The 21,529-nt window shown below is 30.8% G+C and overlaps 4 protein-coding genes across 9 annotated transcripts in view; 2 read left to right on the top strand and 2 right to left on the bottom strand.

Moving 5' to 3' along the window:
- The first annotated feature begins 3 nt into the window (after positions 1-3).
- Positions 4-2,640, top strand: Taf13 (TATA-box binding protein associated factor 13). 2 transcript variants are annotated; one of them, XM_029316847.2, is made up of 4 exons: positions 4-262; positions 720-957; positions 1,341-1,442; positions 2,408-2,640. In XM_029316847.2, the coding sequence occupies exons 1-4, from the start codon at positions 236-238 to the stop codon at positions 2,410-2,412; spliced, it is 372 nt and encodes a 123-aa protein (XP_029172680.1). In that variant the 5' UTR covers positions 4-235; the 3' UTR covers positions 2,413-2,640. The 2 variants fall into 2 exon arrangements, with proteins under 2 accessions (XP_029172680.1, XP_029172679.1); XM_029316846.2 differs by lacking the exon at positions 2,408-2,640 and having other exon boundaries at positions 5-262; positions 1,341-1,885.
- Positions 1,340-4,324, bottom strand: Ppox (protoporphyrinogen oxidase). Its single transcript, XM_029316844.2, has 2 exons — positions 2,910-4,324; positions 1,340-2,692 (listed from the first exon to the last, which is right to left on the bottom strand). Exons 1-2 carry the CDS (start codon positions 4,020-4,022, stop codon positions 2,363-2,365), a joined length of 1,443 nt encoding a protein of 480 aa, XP_029172677.1. The 5' UTR covers positions 4,023-4,324; the 3' UTR covers positions 1,340-2,362.
- Positions 4,325-4,823: 499 nt separating this feature from the next.
- Rchy1 (Ring finger and CHY zinc finger domain containing 1) lies at positions 4,824-9,641 on the top strand. 3 transcript variants are annotated; one of them, XM_029316817.2, is made up of 6 exons: positions 4,827-5,013; positions 5,077-5,543; positions 5,902-6,219; positions 6,303-6,581; positions 6,663-6,753; positions 6,810-9,641. In XM_029316817.2, exons 2-6 carry the CDS (start codon positions 5,205-5,207, stop codon positions 6,881-6,883), a joined length of 1,101 nt encoding a protein of 366 aa, XP_029172650.2. In that variant the 5' UTR covers positions 4,827-5,013; positions 5,077-5,204; the 3' UTR covers positions 6,884-9,641. The 3 variants fall into 3 exon arrangements, with proteins under 3 accessions (XP_029172651.2, XP_029172650.2, XP_085343063.1); XM_029316818.2 differs by having other exon boundaries at positions 4,824-5,543; positions 6,819-9,641; XM_085486937.1 differs by having other exon boundaries at positions 4,827-5,543.
- Positions 9,491-21,529, bottom strand: part of Myb (proto-oncogene like protein Myb) — a 31,194-nt gene continuing 19,155 nt past the window's right edge. For 2 of the 3 annotated variants that reach the window (XM_029316815.2, XM_029316812.2), the window contains exons 2-10: positions 17,528-17,714; positions 16,757-16,927; positions 15,492-15,807; positions 14,983-15,313; positions 14,500-14,885; positions 14,018-14,322; positions 13,720-13,809; positions 11,724-11,852; positions 9,491-10,661 (exon numbers count right to left, since the gene is read on the bottom strand). In XM_029316815.2, coding sequence (XP_029172648.2) covers positions 10,527-10,661; positions 11,724-11,852; positions 13,720-13,809; positions 14,018-14,322; positions 14,500-14,885; positions 14,983-15,313; positions 15,492-15,807; positions 16,757-16,927; positions 17,528-17,714 — 2,050 coding nt within the window. In that variant the 3' untranslated portion in view covers positions 9,491-10,526. The remainder of the gene's footprint in view (positions 10,662-11,723; positions 11,853-13,719; positions 13,810-14,017; positions 14,323-14,499; positions 14,886-14,982; positions 15,314-15,491; positions 15,808-16,756; positions 16,928-17,527; positions 17,715-21,529) is intronic. The other variant, XM_029316814.2, reaches the window with a different exon arrangement.

The raw sequence follows: 21,529 nt of genomic DNA, 5'->3' as shown, positions 1-21,529 counted from the left end.
GGGAAAAAGCATGGTAAATTCGATTCCGCAAAATGGTTCATGTCCGAAATATTCAGCTAAGAACCAAGGTTGAAAAATGAAAAATTTCCGCTCTCTTGTTTCTTTCTGATATATTTAATATATATTATTATCATTAAAAATTAAAATTAACAGTGTGTGACGAATTTGACCTGGGGTTTGCTATAGAGACGACTAATTGAAGAAATTTAACCTACCTAGACTAGTATAAAAAGTAATGTCTGCTGAAGAACCGTACGAACAGGTTAGATTTATTTTTTTTTAACTTTTCTTCTTAAATTTTATTTTTTTTTAGTTATCTCTAAGCAAAAAGAAATTCTTAGAATAATTTTGTCTCTTCTTTTTAATTATTAAATAGTATATACTTAAACAAAAAATATTATAAATAATTAGGTTAATTTATTTCTTTTTAATTTTTTAAATTAGTATTAAAGTACTATAGTAAAGCTTTCTATATTAATAAATATATTAATAAATAATTCATTAGAAATATAAAGGCTATGAGAGCCGAACGCGGATGTATCTGCGTATATTTTTAAATTTATTTCTTTGAGCAAAAAAGTTTTCAGAATAATTTTCTATTTTTTACAATTTATAGGCTACATATATACTTAGACATTAAATGTTATAAATAATTATTGTATAATTTTATAATTACTATTACATTTTTCATGTTTTAACATGAGTGCCTATTTTGATAGTTTGAAGATGAAGAGACGGAAATTCCTATTGGAGGTACTTTACCTGGTGGAAGGAAACGTCTCTTCTCCAAAGAACTGCGCTGCATGATGTATGGCTTTGGCGATGATCAAAATCCTTATACTGAGAGTGTGGATTTATTGGAGGATTTAGTTATAGAGTTCATAACAGAGATGACACACCGAGCCATGGAAATAGGACGCACTGGACGAGTTCAAGTGGAAGATATTGTATTTTTAGGTACACTCGTTAGGATACATATACAAACTTAAAAAATATAAATAACTAAATAAATATGTAAAGTATTTGAAATTTTCTATTTTATATACTCAAATTTATATATATATATAAGTATGGCTAATCAAATGTCTGCATAATAAAATATAGTATTGTAAGTTAAATATTCATAAAGTAATATTTTCTTCTTGTACTGATCTTCTCACAAGTCATATTTCCCACATAATTAAAAAATGTGAAAGTAAATACAAGATAACAATCAATATTAAGCATTAAAATAAGAGTGAGAACTGAAGGAAAAAAATAAGTTGAATAATTTTATAATAAATAATTGATTGTAATATATTATATTGTTTTATAATATATTAATTTATTTGTTTTTACAGTGAGGAAAGACTCCAGAAAATATGCCAGAGTAAAGGATCTTCTAACTATGAACGAAGAACTTAAAAAAGCAAGAAAAGCTTTTGACGAGGTCAAATATGCAGGTACTGTCAAAGACTAGACAATTGTGATGTTACATCTATCATTGAATGTAAAACGTTTAGAAACTTAAAACTACTTGAATTATATTTATATACTTAAATAATTTTTTTCTAAATCAGCATGATCAACTTGCAAGTAGTATTAATATAGTTTGTTTGATGTACATAATTTATATGCATACATGTCTTGATTAAGATATTTTTAATTAGTTAAATTTATTGCTGGATAAATGTTGCACTCTGCAATAATATGCTTGCAAGTAAAAATTTTATTTTGTTATGGATATTTGACAAAAATCTTTTTATGTTTTTAAATATAGCAAAAGGCACAAATTAGAATACATTTTTAAAAAAATAATAAAATATTAAGTTTAATATATTTAATCTTGCATTTCTACTAAATATATTATTTAATAAAAATATTACATAATGCGACATTTGTAGAAAGTTATTGTTTTATGTATGACTAAAAGAAAAATTGTTTAGCTCTTAGTAGATATTTCTATCTATATTCTTTATTTATATGTATTAATAATTTTAATAAAGTAACATATTATATGTATATATATTTTGCACGAATGTTAATTATATTTTACATTTAATACTAAATACATTTTGCCACTCCATTTCCATATGTCGTTTTGTATGTTTATATAAAATATAATTATTAGCAGCTTTATATATTGTTATATTAATTATCATTGCAATTATAATTCATATTATAATTCATCCAGCAATGCAAATTGCATTTTCTTTTAGTCTCCGATTTTTATATAGATTTGCAGTGTTTGTTTTTTTTTGCATGATTTACGATGGTATGAATTATGATTGTTGAATTCAGCATGTTCAACGTTTTTGCATGTAGTTTTATTGTTCGTCTTGTATACGCTGCTCTAGTTCCTTTTTACATTTCTCGAGCAATTTTACCGTTCTCGTACAATGTCACAAACAGCCTGTTTTGCTGACAGAATAACGTCATTGAGTCCCACACCTTGGTAAGAAGAACCGCACAGTCCCAGGGGAATGTGATGCGTGGAAATGTAATCGTGGATACGTTTTATACGTTGAGTATGACCCACGACGTGCTGCGGAATACAGTCCTTCAGAACGGCAACGTTGTGTGCGACTGGTTCCTCCTCGATACGTAAGATATCTCTTGTATGATCAATCGCCGTTGTTAACAGGTGTTCCTCCGATGGATTCGCGCCAAAAAATTTCTCAAACCAGGCGCCGCCCATCATGACTGTCAGTACCTAAAAACCATGGTCATAAGATTTTATACATATAAAATATTGAAAAACGACACGACAATGATATATCATTTAATATTCTCAGTTTTGTATATGCGAAAATAAAAATTATAGAAAAAACTAATTGTGCACAGACTGGATTGCTATGATTGCATGAATCGAATAAGGAGTTAACTAATTTCTTGAGGAGAAATAAAACTGTTTCAAGGTAAATACATACCGTAGAAGACTTCTGAGGGAAAACGCAGGAGTCGAAGATTACACCTAGCAGAGGAAGATTCTCCTTCGGTGGCACAAGAAAGCCAAATGCCTGCAACGGCAATACATCTTCCTGGAATTCAAAATTAACTACAGCTACTGTCACAGTAGGAATCACCTCTAATTCTGCGGACAATGCGGGATGTTGCTCCCGCACTATATCAGCCAGGTTCTTCGCGGGCAAACTCGAAATAACACGCGAACATTCCTGAATATTACCATTAATTATTAGTTCTACGCAATTTGATTTAAATGTCAGTTTTTCACACTTTGCCTCGGTTTGTATTTTCACTCCTCGCTCTCTTAAATTATCAGCTAGTGCTTGAGGTAATTGTTCGAGGCCTCCTTGCAGGCCCCACAATGCCCAATGCTCCTTTTGCGCTACATCTGCTAAAGTGAGACGTAAATTTGTAGACTCATTATCTTTCTTTCCTGTGTCATCTTTTGATTTTGAAAAAATATTTTTGAGTCGATTCACCAATACGCCTTTTACTATAGAACCGTATTTCTGTTCTGCCTCGAATAGAGACTTAAACAAAAAATTAACACTAATTTTCTGTGCATCTCCTGCACATATTCCACAGATTATAGGACTAATGAGCTTATCTGCTAAATCTTGTCCTAATCTTCTCTGAACAAAATCGTAGATGCTCTCATCCTCTTTGGATGTCCTTGGAGCCGTCAAATCGGTCCATAAACAATTTATCAAGGGACGGTCTAACAGTGAAGTTGTTTTGAAAACACCCTTTAATGAAGATGGTAATAAATGCAACGTCTCGTCCGAATAGATCAATCTATTTCGTGTCGCGGGATGACTCGATCCGATATGAATTAATTTGTTACTCAGTTGGAGATTCTCTACCAAGTCGAGAGTGTTTCTTCCAGCTAATCCAACTGGTCTAATGGTTCTCGGTCCTTGCTCGAAGATTGCTCCAGTTGGCGATTTTATGCTCCGTATCCATCCACCCAAGTGATTGGAAGCTTCCAATAAAATGACAGCTGAATTTTTCGCATTATTAGCGGCATAATACGCTGCTGATAGTCCTGATATACCACCTCCTAACACTATTGTCATTTTAATATTATGCAGATACTGTCTATATAATGTTAGCACAATATATTGCGCGATTAGATACTATCTTGATTAAATATATTAAATATAGAGATATTTTTAAAAATATATTTTTTGTATATTAAAAGAATAAATCTCTTATTTAAAATAGAAAATATAAATATAAATTATTTATAAGATAATGATTTAAGGATATAAGAATATGATATATATAGTAGATAATACTTAATAGAGTTTGAATATTTTAATAGGCATTTTTAAAATGTAGACATTCAAAAGATATATTAGAAATAAAATCACATAATAAAATATAATAACCTATATTTGTAGGAGCATAGAGATTTAAAATACATAGACAGATATCAGCTGATCTGTGAAAGCGAACAATCATGAAGCATGAATGTCTAGACACGAAACGTCAAATCCGGAAATATATCTAATATGGCTGCTGACAGATGAAATCTATTAATGATTAATTAATATACTGATAAATATAGCCAGTAACAGAGTTAAAGTTCAATGATACGCGGTTTCTAATATTATTAATATTATTATTATTATTAATATATTTTTAATATTAATAATAATATAAATATTAATATTAATATAATATTAATATAATATTAATATTAATATAATATTAAAATATTAATAATGATATTAATAATATTTTTTAAATGATTAATTAGTTCTATCTCTGGTTTTATTTTATTTTTTGCAGTTATATTAGATTCTAACATTTTTGATTGGCCATTGTTTGACACGACTGCGCATACATCAGGGACTGGTATATCTTTATATTATTATATCATGCGCGCATCTATGAAGAATCGTGATCACGTTCCGACATCGTCGTTTCGCGAGATGTTGTAATTAAGTACGATCCTGTATTTATAGATACGTTTATATGCGATCGCGAGGCTAAATTTCCTTGTGACACGAATCAACGACGGAAACGACCCCGTTTTTCAAGAATCTCTCACGAGCTGGAGCTGTAATTGATTTTCATTAACGTTTACGATTATTCGACATTTTTTGAACTCTTGATTCCGTTCAGCTCTCGACGACGACGACGACGACGACGCGTCACTCTAGAAGCGCAGGATGCACCATCGCTGGTGCTAATCGGTAAAAAGGCCGCATCTTGGGTCGATGAGAAATAAATAATCGAGCAAAATCAGAATTATGCAGAACGACGATGAGAGCAAGACGCACGACGCTATCGTCCACGAGAACAGCGACGACGAGGATCGGAGTTGCGATACCGAGAAACCCGCCGAGGATTGCGACGACGAGGCTTCCAATTGCAGCATCGACAAATCCACCCAGGACGAGGACGGACCGAGTCGCGGTACCAAGAAGTCCACCTCCAGCAGCAGCGATGAGAACTCCGGCACCAAGAAACATATTGTGGACGATGACAGCTTGTGGTCTGTGTATGGCGCGTCTACTTCGCGCGAGAAGCTGGTCTCTCCGGAGGATGATTATGGCTGCGAGCATTATAAGCGAAAGTCCAAGTTTGTGGTACGTAAATAAAATGTATATATAAAAATGTCCCATTATTTTGTATAATAATTGTGACACATTTATTCAATTCATATAATTGGATGTTTATTTATAGGATCTTTAATAGATTAATTTAGCATAAATATTATAATTAAGGAATTATATTACATCTTTTTGGAAAGCGATGTTGTAATATTAAATATCGTAATTGTCACATATGCAACTTTTTATGTCTTTTTATTTTTGTATCTTAAACTATTAATAGATTTAGTTTCGAGAATCTTATTCTTAAATATTAATTGTAAATAATATAAATATAATATAAATATAATAATAATGTACACTTTATATGTATTTCTTTTTAATATTTTTTTAGACTCCTTGCTGCAATAAAGTATACACATGCCGGTTTTGTCACGATGAGCAGGAGGCACACACAGTGAATAGAAAAGAAGTCACAGAATTAATATGTGTTCTCTGTGATACTCGTCAACCTGTTCAAGCCACTTGTCAAAATTGCCACTGTCAATTTGGAAAATATACATGCCTCGAATGTAATCTTTTTGATGACGAGGATAAAAATCAATACCATTGTGATGGTTGTGGTATATGTAGAGTCGGTGGCCGTGACAAGTTCTTCCACTGTGCAAAGTGCAACATGTGTTTGCCAGTTCAATTACAAAACGGACATACGGTAAGGATATATGATAGCACAAAATATTTGCATATAAATAACATAATTTTTTATATTATATAAACATTGAATAAATTTTACAGTGCATAGAGAATGTCTCACATTCCAATTGTCCTGTGTGCCTCGAAGATATTCATACGAGTCGCACGCCATGTCACATTCCTGGTTGCGGACACTTGCTACATCGTACATGTTTCAAGGAATTGTTACAGTCGGGACACTATGCTTGCCCGACATGTCAAGTGTCGCTTTTAGACATGACAGATTTATGGAAATATTTAGATGCAGAAGTATCGCTGACACCAATGCCGGAGGAATACAAAGATTATAAAGCCGATATTTTATGCAAAGATTGCCACGAGGTTTGAATCTACTGTTTCAAACATGTATCTCAAATATGTTTAAATGATGAAAAAAGATCTTAACGGCAACATATCTTTCAGGAATCAACAGTAAAGTTTCATATTGTTGGGTTGAAGTGCTTAAACTGTGGTAGTTATAATACTTGCAGAATAAAAGGCTCACCTTCTCCAGGTGAATATCAATAGTTAATTAATACTAATTAAGCGATTATGTGAATATCTTGATAGTTTGTACAGATCCAGATGTCCTATCAGAAGCAGCAGCTGGTGGCAGTAGTAAAGAAGAGAAGGAGCAATCGTAAGGATAAAAATCGGACTATCCGAAATTATCCATCGATTACGGAAGATGTATGTCATCTTTTTGATGATGAATGAATTGATAGATCAATTTTATTTTTGACATTTTGTAGTAAATTGTGCTTTTGTTGCCTTTATAGTACCTTTTTGTTGCCTTTATAGTGCCTTTTTGATCGAGAATTATTTAGCTAATTGCACGTTAGTACATAAAAATAAAATATTAAATGACCAGATACATCAAAAATATATAACTGTTTTCGGTGATTATTTGTTACACATTGTAATGCAATTTTTTTTAGATCCATTAGATCATTTTCTTAACATAAATCTTAACAGAAATAATGTGTAAATTTCTTGTTTTTATCTCGTTTATTACATTATAAATTAGAGACAGTAATTAAATGAAGTGATCAACGTGAGAATATTTCATAGACATTCCTTTTCACATATATACACTTGGGGACAGGAATGCCTTAATATGTGACTTTAGATGGCGGAGTATGTATAAAGAAAATCCAATGTTCCGAGATGTATATAAATTTATGTTAAGGCATTTTTATTTTTGTGTGTACATCATATTTACGTTGAGGAACTTGATTGTTATTTGTTTTTGATGATTTTATCCTACATACAGTGTTTCAGAGTTGGTACACTACTTATTAATAACAAATTCTTGAAGACATTTGGAAATAAAAATTCTAATACTAAAATAGTTTTAAATACCTAATAAAAGTTCTAAATGGAAAGCATTAAAGCTAGCCCAAGATTGCTCAAAGTTAGTGCTTTTAAATGCTCAGATCAATTTTCGAATATTAACAATTTTGCATGATGTCAAGAATTTGCCATTAGAAGATAGTGTATTAATTCTTCTGGAACAATTATTCTAAATTTACTGTGCAATATATATTATTATGTGATAATATTTCAAACGTATATATAATGTTTGATGAATTTGGAATCGATTTTTTTTCCTAACGATATAATATGCTAATATATCTCATTTTGTTGTATTTTTTCAATTTCTGTTATTAACTATCATGATGATTAAAGTTTTATAAAGATCTTGCGCATTTTCTTTGCAAATAATTTGTTTAATTGCCGCCAATTTTTGACAAAAAATTGAATTCCAAATTGCTCAACAGATTCATAGATAAAAGTTTTGTGTGGTACATCTTTGGATATACTGATATATGTATGATTATGCATATTTCCTGTGTCTAGCTAGATTTGCCTCCTAAAATGGCAACTGCATTGGTAGCTGATTTACTAATCATCTAGAAATATAATTAAAAAATTGTGTATGTATGTATGTATGTATGTGTGTGTGTGTGTGTGTGTGTGTGTGTGTGTGTGTGTGTGTGTGTATTGTATGTATGTGCATGTGATTGTCCTAATGGAGAAAGTAATATGAGATAATTCAAAATTCCTTATATTATTAGGCAATGCAATACAGTGTCATCTTGAGAAAAATTATCTACTTTGAATATATAGTCTTATATAAATGTTCACATTTTATCAATATAAATGTGCATATTGTTGAAACATATTTTTTTCACAAATACCGATCGTGTCATTAATAGTAACATATATTATATAGCATTCTTGCCGTATTAAGCTATGTAAATTGATGGCCTAATTATTATTGCACATTTTGTCATACTGTGAAACAAAAATAGGATTTGATAAATTTCTGTTTATAAGAACTTTTGCTTTTTATGGATATATTTTTTTATTTTGGAAAAAAGATCTCACTTTAGTCATAATCTAGTCGCGAAAGATTGAGCGTATCGTTGCTCTTATAACAATTTTTCTCCTAAGTGTGAATGTTTTACACAAGAACACAAATGAATTTGCACGAGTGACACATGCTGATTCAACAATGAAATATCAATGTGAAAATGATTAGAAAAATATTTTACGTTGATTAAAATATTCTATATGTACCCCAGGCATTTCAAGATAATGCATATTTTGAATTTGCATTTCTCCCAAGAGGCATTCTTCTAGCGATTAATATTCACTTATTAATATAAATCCCTATGTAATCTGTTTTAGTGTAATATTGTACGTATATATACAATAACTATAGATGAAATACTCGATAGTCATGGCAAATAATCGTGATTCTTGCTATCTTATCACATTTGATACAAAATTAATATTTTCTAGTTACCGAATAATAGCCTTCGTATGTGCTTGAAGAGAAACGACTGGCTAAAGACAACTCGGTAACTTTTCCTTAAAGCTTTCACAGTTTTGTGGGATTACTAATGACACATATGTAATTTGAGATTTTCGTTTCTAATTGAAAAGCAAATCAATACTGTGAAGGTTCTATATATCATTCCATAACATTCCAAATAAAACAGCTCATTAATTTTGATTAGAAAATTTCAGTGAATATTTATACTTTAAAAACTACAAAATTGGGTAGCTGGAAAAATCTTCGAGATATTCTAGTATGGTTCATTTTTATAACATATACAAGAAGTATATTTATGGAAACAAATTTATTTATGTTAAATGTTTATTAACGGATTATGTTAAATGCATGACTTGCATATTATGTCCAATTATCTGCATTGAAAAACTTCGTGACACAGAACGATAAATTCGTTGTGATTATATCATATTTTTTATTATATTCATTTGTAAATTAAATACTAGTTACAAATGGCTCTTTGTACATAACGGCCGCAACAACGCTTTTGTTTTATATTATGTATAATATACACTATATCAAATAAATTGGTTATAATTCTATTCTACTAATCTTTTCCCATAATAAAGAAGATGACAAGAATTCAATATTTTCACGTAGCAAATGTATATTACAGATAAGATAATAATGTAATATAAAATTTAATATCTGCATTTTTATTCAATGTCTCCCGGATATTATAATATATAAATTTCACGATAAAAATTGCAAAGTTATTATTTGGCGGCGAGTTCTGTTCTATGAAAGAATAATCTTTATTTTTGTCATAAATATCTTTTGAAAAGTAGGATAAACGCATTATAAACGAATGCCTAATTATTATAATTATTGCTGTATGTATATATATATATATATATATCGTATATACCATGTTAAAATAATTTTACTATCAAATATAGAGCATAAAATATGCAGAGATTATTCTCTCATAAAACAGAATTTATTAAGGGAGCACAATTGTAAATAAAATTATAATATTTAAGTACGGGAAAGAGGAAAAAGGAAAGATGTACTTCTCATTATCCAATATATAGGAAAAGAGAGATTTATTATTAAATGATGAGAAGTACGCATATTCCTTCTCTGATGCCTTTCTTAAATTTTCTAATTTTATTTACACTAAAGAGTATTTGAAAAGTAAACAATAAAGACATGTATTTCTGTCGGTTTTTTATGGAAAAAACCATCACTCGCGCACTGAATAGAATTGATAATCCATCATCAAAGTCAACCGATTGAATTTGACGCTTAATTTCTCAAGACTTTATTATAGGTGGATTATCTGAGGTAATGACTGTCCGATTCTTTGAACAGAAGCGCCCTATTATCTTTCTCTACGACTAGTTTTGTGTTTTTTTTTGTTGTACAAGTGCGACCGAGCGACTTGCGGTTTTTTCGCTTTTCCATTTTTTCTTCTACTTTCTTCTTCAAAAATTCAAAGAACGTGGACGTAACGGCAGGTATCCGTGACTGCTTAGAAAACGTCGGGCGGCGCGAGTCATCTCGAGTTGGTCACGCGTGCGACCACATGCCACTGTTGCCCATTGTGGTTCCAATTGTGACTGCGAAGAAAAAGGGAAACAATGTAGAATTGTGATTTCAATACAATATACATTCATAATAAAAATTAACGGTATCGTAATAATAAAAGAACCCCGTAACAAATACATAAGATTTTAGCTTTTCGGTGGAATTGGCTGATTTTTTTCATACGTTGTAGTTTATGATCTACTGAACAAAAAATGTAAGGTCTCAAAGCTAAAATATTGGATAGTTTCTGAATTACAGCTAGTCAAACAAAGCCCGAATTTTTCGTATTTGACTGACTGTAAATCGATATCTATTATTTAGCTTTGAGCCTATTACATTTTTTGTTCAGTAGATCTAAGCTACAATATATGAGAAAAACAGCAGGTTATTTTATCGAGATTTAATCTTTTATTTTTGGCACATAACTTCTGAAATAATCTGGAAAAAAGCTACTTTTATATACGAAATGATCCCGATTTGTTCTCATAAGCAGAATTTATTATATTTAATTCTATATATGTGTATTTTATAATTATTGGCAAATTGATTACAATTTGCAACTTAAAATTGAATGACATATTTCTACTATACATATAAATATGAAAAGTTTAATATTAAGATGTGTATGTCAAGACTATCTATTTTTCAAATAAAAATACTTTTCAAGCCGCTAACATAAATTGTGCATTTCCATAAAAATTCTATATTAATTCTACATGAAAAGTTTAATATTAAGATGTGTATGTCAAGACTATCTATTTTTCAAATAAAAATACTTTTCAAGCCGCTAACATAAATTGTGCATTTCCATAAAAATTCTATATTAATTCTACATTCATCGCGACTTTTATTGTATTATTCAAAATTTTGGCTTCTTTCTAATCATAATATTGGCTATAATATAAACATAGTTGCATGGTGATATTCAATTAGCTATATATAATTAATGTAAAGGATAGTAGGATTACAATTTCGATAATTGTCTTTTCGTTTCCAATGTAAACCTCGTTAATTTAAACGAATAATCTGAAAAAATTTATAACAAAATTTATACAATATTTCTATATAAAATACAAATATTTACAAGAACTCACCTTCAGTCGTTTTGTCGGCCTAAGAGGCAGAGGACTGAAGATACAAGAAGGACTGTCGAACACGTCGAACGTAATCGCTCTCTTGGCATTTGGCTTCCGTAGTTGTACGGACGTAATGTCGTGAGGAGTCTGGAAAGGATAGACACACACTAGCTGCAGCCGGCAAACAAGAGATTACTATTCTTAGAAAATAGAGTTACGCGTTGACTTGACATTTGAAAATTTTATAATTTTCTGAAATCTATGAAAAAATCTATGACAATCAAAAATTTTATATATGACAAATTAGTATTGTATGAGCATCATTCATATTTTTCTCGCTTATTCAATTTCGTGTCACAGAGGAAAGAGAGGAGAAAAAGAAGAAGAAATAGAGTGCCCACAATTTGTGGAATGACTAGGCCTTTGGGTGACAATGGGGATTTTTGCGCGATTTGATCCAGGATGAGAAGTATTTATGATTGCTGCTATTTGTAAGTATTATAATTTTATCAAAACAACATTTTCTCAAATTAATTAATTATCTTTAATAATTCACAATTTAAAAATCTTACTTATTTTCGTCTTTTTTTCTATTGGTTTTTAAACTCGAAGAGGAAATAAAAATTTCTTAAAATTCTCCAGAAAAAAGAAGAAAAAACAATTTTGTTTGTTGACTTCGTAAAGATACAAATAAAAAGAAGACTAGGCCTTTACGTTTTTGATACGCGCCGTGCAGGTCGTTTTCGACTGGATACCGCGCATAAATATCTTTGGATCGGGAAGAGGTTGAGATACTTTGGTACGCTAGACCAGGCCTGTATAAAGAGGATGATTTTTCAGTTAGTGTACATAATTAACATGCGACAACTTTACGTATAAAAAAACAAAAATATCTATTTTACATAATATTTATACTTATAATAGTCATATATACATATATTATTGATACAATATTATATATAATATATATTAATATTAATATATATATATGTAATAAATATTATAAATATATATAAATATTAATATAAATATATATACAAAAACATTAAAAAAACATTTTTAAAAAAACATTACGTTCGTGCAGGACTACATCTAAAACTTAATTTATAAAAAAAGGACTGAAATGAATGGGAGGATAACATTCGAAATAACAAAATAATATAGGAATGACATTGTTTCGAAACATGACGTGTTAATGCTCGTTAACGTGTTAATGTTCATTTGCGTATAGCATTATTAATATAATTATTCACGATATTGTGTTAGAATCCACTTTCAGCAAAATTAATAAGAGCGAAGCAAACAAAAACGGAACAAGATCGGTTATATACCGATATTATATGTACACGCTTCAAACATAATAATTATTAATTTTAATGAATTTTTTCGAGCGAAAAATATAAATGACAATTTCGTAAAGTAAAACCGACGTAAAATATCTATATAATATAAAAATATTCAGGCATGTAATTTAAGTACTTTTTTGTTAATCAAAATTGAATGGCGTATAATGATTTTCTCTCTCTAATTTTACGATGTATAAATTAATAAGGCTCTGTCCTAATAAAATAATAAAGATAATACTACATATAAATAATTAACAAGGCAAACGACGCATTGAAATAAATTAAAATAAATAAATCGAGCGTCTCCATAAATGCCGTACATGTTAGTTTACTATATATTATATATTATACCTAAGATTAACAAGAATATACACGATAATCTTTGGATTGGGCAATATTAATAGATATGGAAAGATCTGGATAGTCATAAAAAGAAAAAGAATAGCAGGTTACTGATATCTTCTGCGCTAATTAGACTTTTATTTCTCAAATGAGAGAATAAGCATTATACGTATAAAGCAAAGATGCAAAAAAAACTTGAAGCATAGACATAGCGTTAAAAGAAAGTTAAAGGCCGGCTAGCGTGTCTAAGGACGATTGGTACGGGAATAATACCAAGATAGGGCGGGTTGATTATGAATTTGATTTTGGATACGTTGTTGTTCTACCTTTACTGGACTAGTTCCTGCCGTTAAGAAACTATCTTCCAGTGCCATGGATTCGGGTGAGAATAGCATGGAGGCGTCCAAATTCTTACTCTACGAAAATAAAAGCAAACACATTATTATCCTGTACACATCTCGTAAATTGCGAGAGTGCGTTCAATCAAATACAACAATTAAAGAATTATTATTATTAAGACTCCTGGATCCTCGCCGCGGCTACAAAAAAGTCAATCACTCATGTAATTATTGGATTCACTGAACGCAACCTCTCTATTTGCCATTTATTTTATCCGTAACGTACTGGTGTTTCCACGAGAAAACTCATCTCGGAATTGTCTTGGGTCCAAGCTTGGCAAAGAGCCTTGCGCGCTCGTTTTCCTCCTGGCGCACTGTTCTCTTTGCCGCGTCTTCGTACTGTGTTGTAACCCGAGTCCTGGAGAATTGTACTCGTACTAGCCAGACTCTCGCGATCGGTCTCCTGTTTGATTATTTCCGTCAGAGCGTCCAGACGACTAGGAGTAGCGGGTAACTGTGTCACTCCAGTTAGTCGTTCGATCTCGGCCATAGCGATTTTAAACGGCGTCGGTGTCCTTGGTGTATTATCGTCTGTAAAAGTATGATAAAAATATTAGTTCCTAAAAAAATATCTTTTAAAACTTTTTTATATAGATATTTTTTATATAAAATATTATCTTAATAGAAAGATTTCGATATAAATTATATATTGAATTCATAGATTAGGATTTATTTAATAAAACGTATATAAGTAAATTTGAAGTCTACCGTTCTGATTTCGCCGAAGACCGGTAGGTTGCGGAGTCGTAAGGGGACCGGGACTGCTCCCTTTAGGAGTACTCGCGCGCGGCCAGGATGTTTCCGGACTCAGATTGTTCAAGAATTGCGAGGGACTGAACGGGAGCTGTTTGATAGGAGTCGAAGGAGTTGTGTTTCCCGTTTGCGTTTGTTGAACTATTATATTGTAATCTAAGGATTGATTTCCGCTGTCAGGAGTATCCTCTAGCCTCTGCAGACAATGTATATTTTTGCGTCTGCGTAATATAGGAGGCGGACTCTTTTTATCTGTATGCACAGATATCTCCTCCAAGTCAGGCATCGGTATTAATTTTATTTCCCCGCCTCTCGGTGTTTCTTCTAACATACTGCAATATCTGCACGAAAAAGATGCGCGAGAAAGAAAATAATTAAAATCTGTAAACGAATAAGACAACAGACATTAACATTATATTATTTCGAAGACAAACATACTTGGAGAATGATGGAATCGTCTCAGATTTCGTTCGAGAAGAAGCTCTCTTCGATGGAGATTGCATGTTCTTTTCATTGTCGCGTGTACACTTGTTTGACAATAACATTGTATCCAAGTATCCTGGCGATGTAAGGTGCTGATGGTCCAAAGTTTTTATCCAGTCCAAATCAATATCGAGAGTCTGCGAAGTGCCGCCGATTGTTAGCGGTGAGACATTCTCGTCATCGATTAACTCAGTTTTTATCCGACTTGGATCACAAACGCCGTCTTCTAGATCTCTCATGGTAGTAGTGTCTTCTGTACTTTTCCTTTTGCCCCTACCTGTAAGATCTTTTATTATTTCCACAAGTCAGTTTTATGGAATATGAGAAATATATATAATTAATAATATAATATAATATAATTCGCACATTATATTAAATTTAAAAAATATTACCACTAGCAAATATTTATGACTATTATATTAAATTTTATACATTTTATATACGCTATATATTACAAATAGTACCTTTGATCGCGGCTCTTCCTTCTTCGCTTTCGTATTTCCTTCTCATTGTGCTGTTCCAATGATTTTTAATCGCATTATCAGTCCTACCCGGCAACAGCTTGGCAATCTTCGCCCATTGATTGCCAAACTTACGATGAGCCTCGACGATTATTCTATCCTCAGCCTCCGTCCACGCAGTTTTTTTTATTTCCGGATTCAAGTGATTGTGCCATCGTTCTCGGCATTGTTTACCAATACGGCCTTTAAGATTTCGTGCTATCAATGTCCACTTTTTCGGACCATATTTCTCTACGAGTTCAACCACTTTCTCATCCTCCTATAAGACAAGAGAGAACATTATATTTTATACAAAATATAATACACAGTTTAAAAAAATATAATAAAAATGTAATAAAAAATTTTTATACTAATTTTTATATTTTATAAATCTAATATTATTATATGTAATTTATTAATATTTGTAATATCGAGCGATATTTGTACGATATTTATACGAATAACCGAGTTTGAAAATATTCAATAATTCATATTCCTAGAGATGTTACAATAAGAAAAAAGCCATAACAATACGTATGCACGACTTGATTCGCGAGGCCGCATTACGTGTCCTTGGCTGTTGCCAAGTGCATTGGCATGGCGATGCAGCATTATTGCGTTTTTCTTATTGCATTCTCTATCGAGACGAGCGGCAATGTTGAGATCCGAGTATGCATGCAATTCGTCGTGTAGGTGGTATGTACAGTGACATACAATAATCACTCATTGTCAGCGATATCTATGTATATTACATTGCACACACACATATTTATCATTTTGAGTGATAATACATAACATATATAAATAATATAATATAATTATTTATATATATATATATATATATATATAAAATTCATCCGGCATCGAAAAAAGTCGATACAATACAATTATTCTGCAATATTAGTACAGTACGATATAAATTTGATTCTAAAAAACACAACGTTTAGAAAAGTGTAGAATTTAAATAATTTATATAGTTTCTAAAAAATATTGACAATTTTTGTAAGCGATATTCATAAATTCTAGGTCTGTACTAACAAATTAATTCGGGTTTATATTGAAGAATCATGAATTTAGAAAATATTGTATAAATTCTAGGGCTATAAACTAAGTTAATTCGGATTTACATATGTGATTATATTATGCATATATTTTCTATATATGTTTACATAAAATTATTAAAGAATCATGAATTTCGAAAATATTTTTGATTTATTTCAATTTTCTACCTCTTTCGTCCACGGACCCTTGACTAACTCCGGATTCACGACTTTAGCCCATCTCTGTTGGCACTGGACGTCGCTCCGATCTGGGAAATGACTGGCTATAATGTCCCATCGTAGACTAGTGCCGAGCGAATTCTGTTCTGCATTGCTCACTAGTTGCTTTAATAAAGCGTCCTGTAAAAAGAAAAGTAATGTGAAAGTATTTCGCTTCACGAGACGAGGAAGGACGAGGAAAGCGCAACATGCGGCACATGGGAGATCGATCGACCTTTGTAGGCTTTCCCACGTGAAGTCGTACAGTACACCCTATGTTCTATGGGGTAACCAAGGCATCTGCCTCGGCTGCCCCGGCATGCAACTCGTTGTAGAAAATACGAAGGGTGGACATTTTTTTTGGGGGGATCCGCACATTTATATATTGTCCCTCCCTTAATTTGCTACATAGAACCGATACAGTATAACGATACAGGCCTGCCTGTCCCTTAATAAAAAATGTCTATCGGAATCAATATATCTTCAAAAAGGAAAGTCTCAAAAATAAAGTTTTGCAACAAATTTAATTTTATATTGAGAGAAACTAAACTCTTTACTAACATTAGAAACTTATTAATATTTTTAAATATTTTATGGTATATCAAAGTTAAAATAAAAAATATTAGTTATTAAAAAATTATTTGAATTATATTATTCATATAAAATAATTAAAAAATTATAATTATATTTATTACAATATAAATTCTTAATTCGGTTTTTCTGATATAATAGAAGCCTTACTTCATCTTTGGTCCATCTTCCTTTATTTATGTGTTTTCCTTGTCCATGACTTGAAACGTTAATGGATATTTGATTTTGCACTTGATTTTGTACTTGATTGCCTTGACCAACCATCACCATACTCGTGCCATACTCGTTGTCGGATTCTGCGCCACTACTGGAATCGTAACCAGATCTAGAGCGAGATCTGAAATATACAATGAGATACATTATAACGACATATATATATATACAATAAAATAATTTGTGTGTCAAAACAAACATCCCAAATAAAAATATTTAAAAAATAATATTAAAAAATAGTCTTTATAAATATATAGTGCGAGAGCTAAAAATCATGTAAATATTAATTAGTAATTTTTTATAAATAATTACAAGATTAAATTGTCTTCATTAAATATAGATGATAATACAACAACATATCGAGTGTTATGGAGTGTTTTGTAAGTCTGTAGGCATTTAAAAAAGATTTTTTTTTTCTAATAATCGATATTCTTAAATTTGTTAATATTAACGACATCAATAAAAAATAGAGAATAGAAAATTAAAGTGTTCTATCAATGCTCTGTAATCTCCCAGACTGCTAATAATAGAATTATAAGAAAACGAGTTTCTATACCTTTCCGTAATGTGAGATTTATAATCACGTTTGAATCAAGATTCTGACAATACGGAAGCTTAAGGAATACAACTATATGTATGTCTTTTATCTGATGGGAAGTAACAACTGAGACGGAAATCACGGATGGGTGAATATCCCGCCCCGATTTTAACGCTTCCTTTCTTTTGTCGCGTAACTTTTATCATTGTTGTTCCCTCTTAATTTCACCCTCGCTATTCGGGAAGTAATCTTGACCGCGAAAATACCGGTTTCTGTGGTCACGAAAGACTTGATATTTCCTTGTTTTGTGATTTCCTGTCACGTTAGACAGGTAATTGGAGTGCTTCCTTATTAACTTTTTACATTCTTCATACATCCTCTTTCAATCACCCTCCATCAGTTAAAAAATTTCATTTATTTAGAAGACTATAAGATATAAGACTGAATAACACAGTTACTTATATCAAATAATAATTTTTATTCAGTTTTATTAGAAACAATCATCGCCTTATTTTTTTAATTCAATGTAATTTCTATCATTTTTATAGAATCACTCGTCAGAATTCTCTTCGAAAAAAAAGATTAATTATATCGATAATTAAATTGTGAAAATAGATTGCTGATTTTTCGCAGAGGTGAATCTGCGCATTATCCGGCGTGGCTCCAGATAACAATGCATAGTACCAAGAACAGAAGGCAAAAAGGCTCCTCTATGTACCGCGCAATCTGCTTCACCCTCGCTTTTCCCCTTTTCCCTCCAACAGCTGCATATATATCGAGGGAGAGTCCAGGGTGAAACGCGATTGGGGATATGCTCAGCTTATGCAACGATAGCATTCGCAGAGTACCACGAGCGTATGTACACGTTGTAAACATATGTGTGCTGCAGATGGCTCGGAGTCCTATCGTCCTTTCTATTTTGCTTTATGCCGAATGCCATCGATTAGAAATATTTTCACCTCTAATGAACCTATTTCAATCATGATTTAAGTAAAAAAAATATCATAAAAAAATATGTCGTTAACGTCCAGAAAAAATACCACAAATCTGTAAATATTTATTACGTAAAAAAATAAATAAATAAAATTCTTGCTATATGAAAATGATTTTGTTATATATAATAATTTATTATATATAATGCATAGTGTATGACTTTATAAACATGTGTGCTGTAGATGGCTCGGAATCCTATCGTTCCTATTTTGCTTTATGGCGAATGCCATCAATTAGAAATATTTTCACCTCTAATGAATCTATTTCAATAATTAATTAAATAAAAAAATATCGTACGTCGTTAATGCCCAGAAAAAATGCCATAAATCGATAGAAATAATATTTGTTATACGTAGAAAATTATAAAAAAATTCTTGCTATATGAAAATGATTTTGTTACATATAATAATATTATACATAATGCATAGTGTATGACTTTATCACGCGATTCATTTCAGGCACCATATTAATGTTTGCTACACATTGTGAGCGATATGAAAGACGAAGTTACGTCATCACGAGCAGTTCAACGCCATGGAATGCAAACAAGCTAAAACGACATCACTCGTTCAATTACGAAGAAATAACTTCTTTCACAACGACGCGATCTCTTATAGCAAGCGCTGGTTTCTAAATAAAATTGATCATCACAATAACAAAAAAAAGCCTTATCTCTATTAAAACTAACATATGAATCTATCCTTATACATATCTTTAGATTGATAGTCCAAGATGTACTACATATACGAAATAATATTAAGTACATACATTAATTATACATATGTCTCGCGTCTCGATTCGATAATTATAATCGATCTTTTATATGTTAGATATCGATAACGTCACATCTTGCAGCTTGTAATACGTACATATAGTTCCACTGCAGGTGCGTGTACATTTACGTGTCTTTTGAATACTTAAAAGTCTGTACTACATGCGATACAAGAAAGTAAGAAAAAACATCGCTGCAATTATAAATTTCCATACATATCGAAATAACAACTTACAAGTTTTCGTTTACTCATTCAAAATTTGATATAAATTGTCCTTAAAGCAACCCTTTTCAATAACAAGAAAATATAATTTTACAGAACACAAAGAGAGAAAGAAAGTAAAAAAAATAGTCACAATCCTTTCAGATAATAATAGTAATGTTAGCGAAATTTTTTGAAAGATACATAAAAAAGTAATTTGGAATTTACATACATACATATATAAATATATATAGAAATTAAAAGTATCTCTGCTATAAAAAATTTACATAATCATTACTAATTCCTATGAATAAAAACGATGCCAAGTCGAAAATATATCGAATTAGCAGTACGTTACGTAAAGGTTTTCACCTTCGAAAAGCTTCTAACAATCGTGCCATCCTTGAACTTAAATCCTTTTTAAGCACGTGGAGTGCTAAAGAATTTCTTCGACATTCCTCGTCATTTGTGGAAACATAGCAACTTATTGTTAGTAATGATTTTGATATATAAATGAAAAACAATCATTGTGCAGAAAATGGGATAGTAGAAAAAATAAAATAATTTAAAAAACCAGAGTGATTATACAGTCACTTTAAGAAAAAAAATAATTATATACATATACACAAATATAATCTTCATAATAAAAAATATATTGCACGATTGAATAAATATACGATTGAAATAAGCATGAAATATTAATTCGTCATTTATAAACTGTAAATTAATATGATAAATTTTGTGAAGAGTTTTACGAATTGCAATAACAATTATTAATAATTTAAAATCTTATGTGTAACGCACAAATTTATACGTGCTCTACAAAAAAGAAATGAGAGATGCTATTCTGGGATGCCTATTAATCAATTTTAATTGGCAAGACTCATGGACAAAGTGGGCTCAAAGAATTAAACATGAAAAAGTATAAAAAAGATTCAGAAAAATAAGAGAAAAATTCTCTGTAAAAGCTACTATATATATATAGTAGCTTTTACAGAGAATTTTTCTCTTATTTTTATTTATATATATATATGTATATATATATATATATATATATATATATATATATATATAAAATAAAACCCTTAGGGTATTCAAATAATGGACGCAGAAATATTAGGGTCTCTCTTTTTCTTAATGGATTATAGAAGGAAACGTGCTTGTTCCTGTCTCATCCTTAAAGAGCCAAATAATAAAATTGAGTAAAATAATAGTGACACACGGAGAAGCTTCAATTATTTTGAAAAATTGTCAAGCGAAATATTGGAGTACACTCATACATTTTTACTTGAGAGGCGACAACAGAAGCAGGTGCCACTGACAGCTGCTTACTTGTCTAGGAAGATAAACGCTATGCATGTCTTTTGTGACACCAGACAAAAATATATCTTTGTTATATTTTATAGCCTTCAATATGTACAATACAAATATATT

Source organism: Nylanderia fulva, unplaced genomic scaffold (genome assembly GCF_048542155.1).
Source record: "Nylanderia fulva isolate GAGA-0341 unplaced genomic scaffold, ASM4854215v1 Scaffold5, whole genome shotgun sequence".
NCBI lineage: Eukaryota > Metazoa > Arthropoda > Insecta > Hymenoptera > Formicidae > Nylanderia > Nylanderia fulva.
This window is presented reverse-complemented; position numbering and strand designations above follow the sequence as displayed.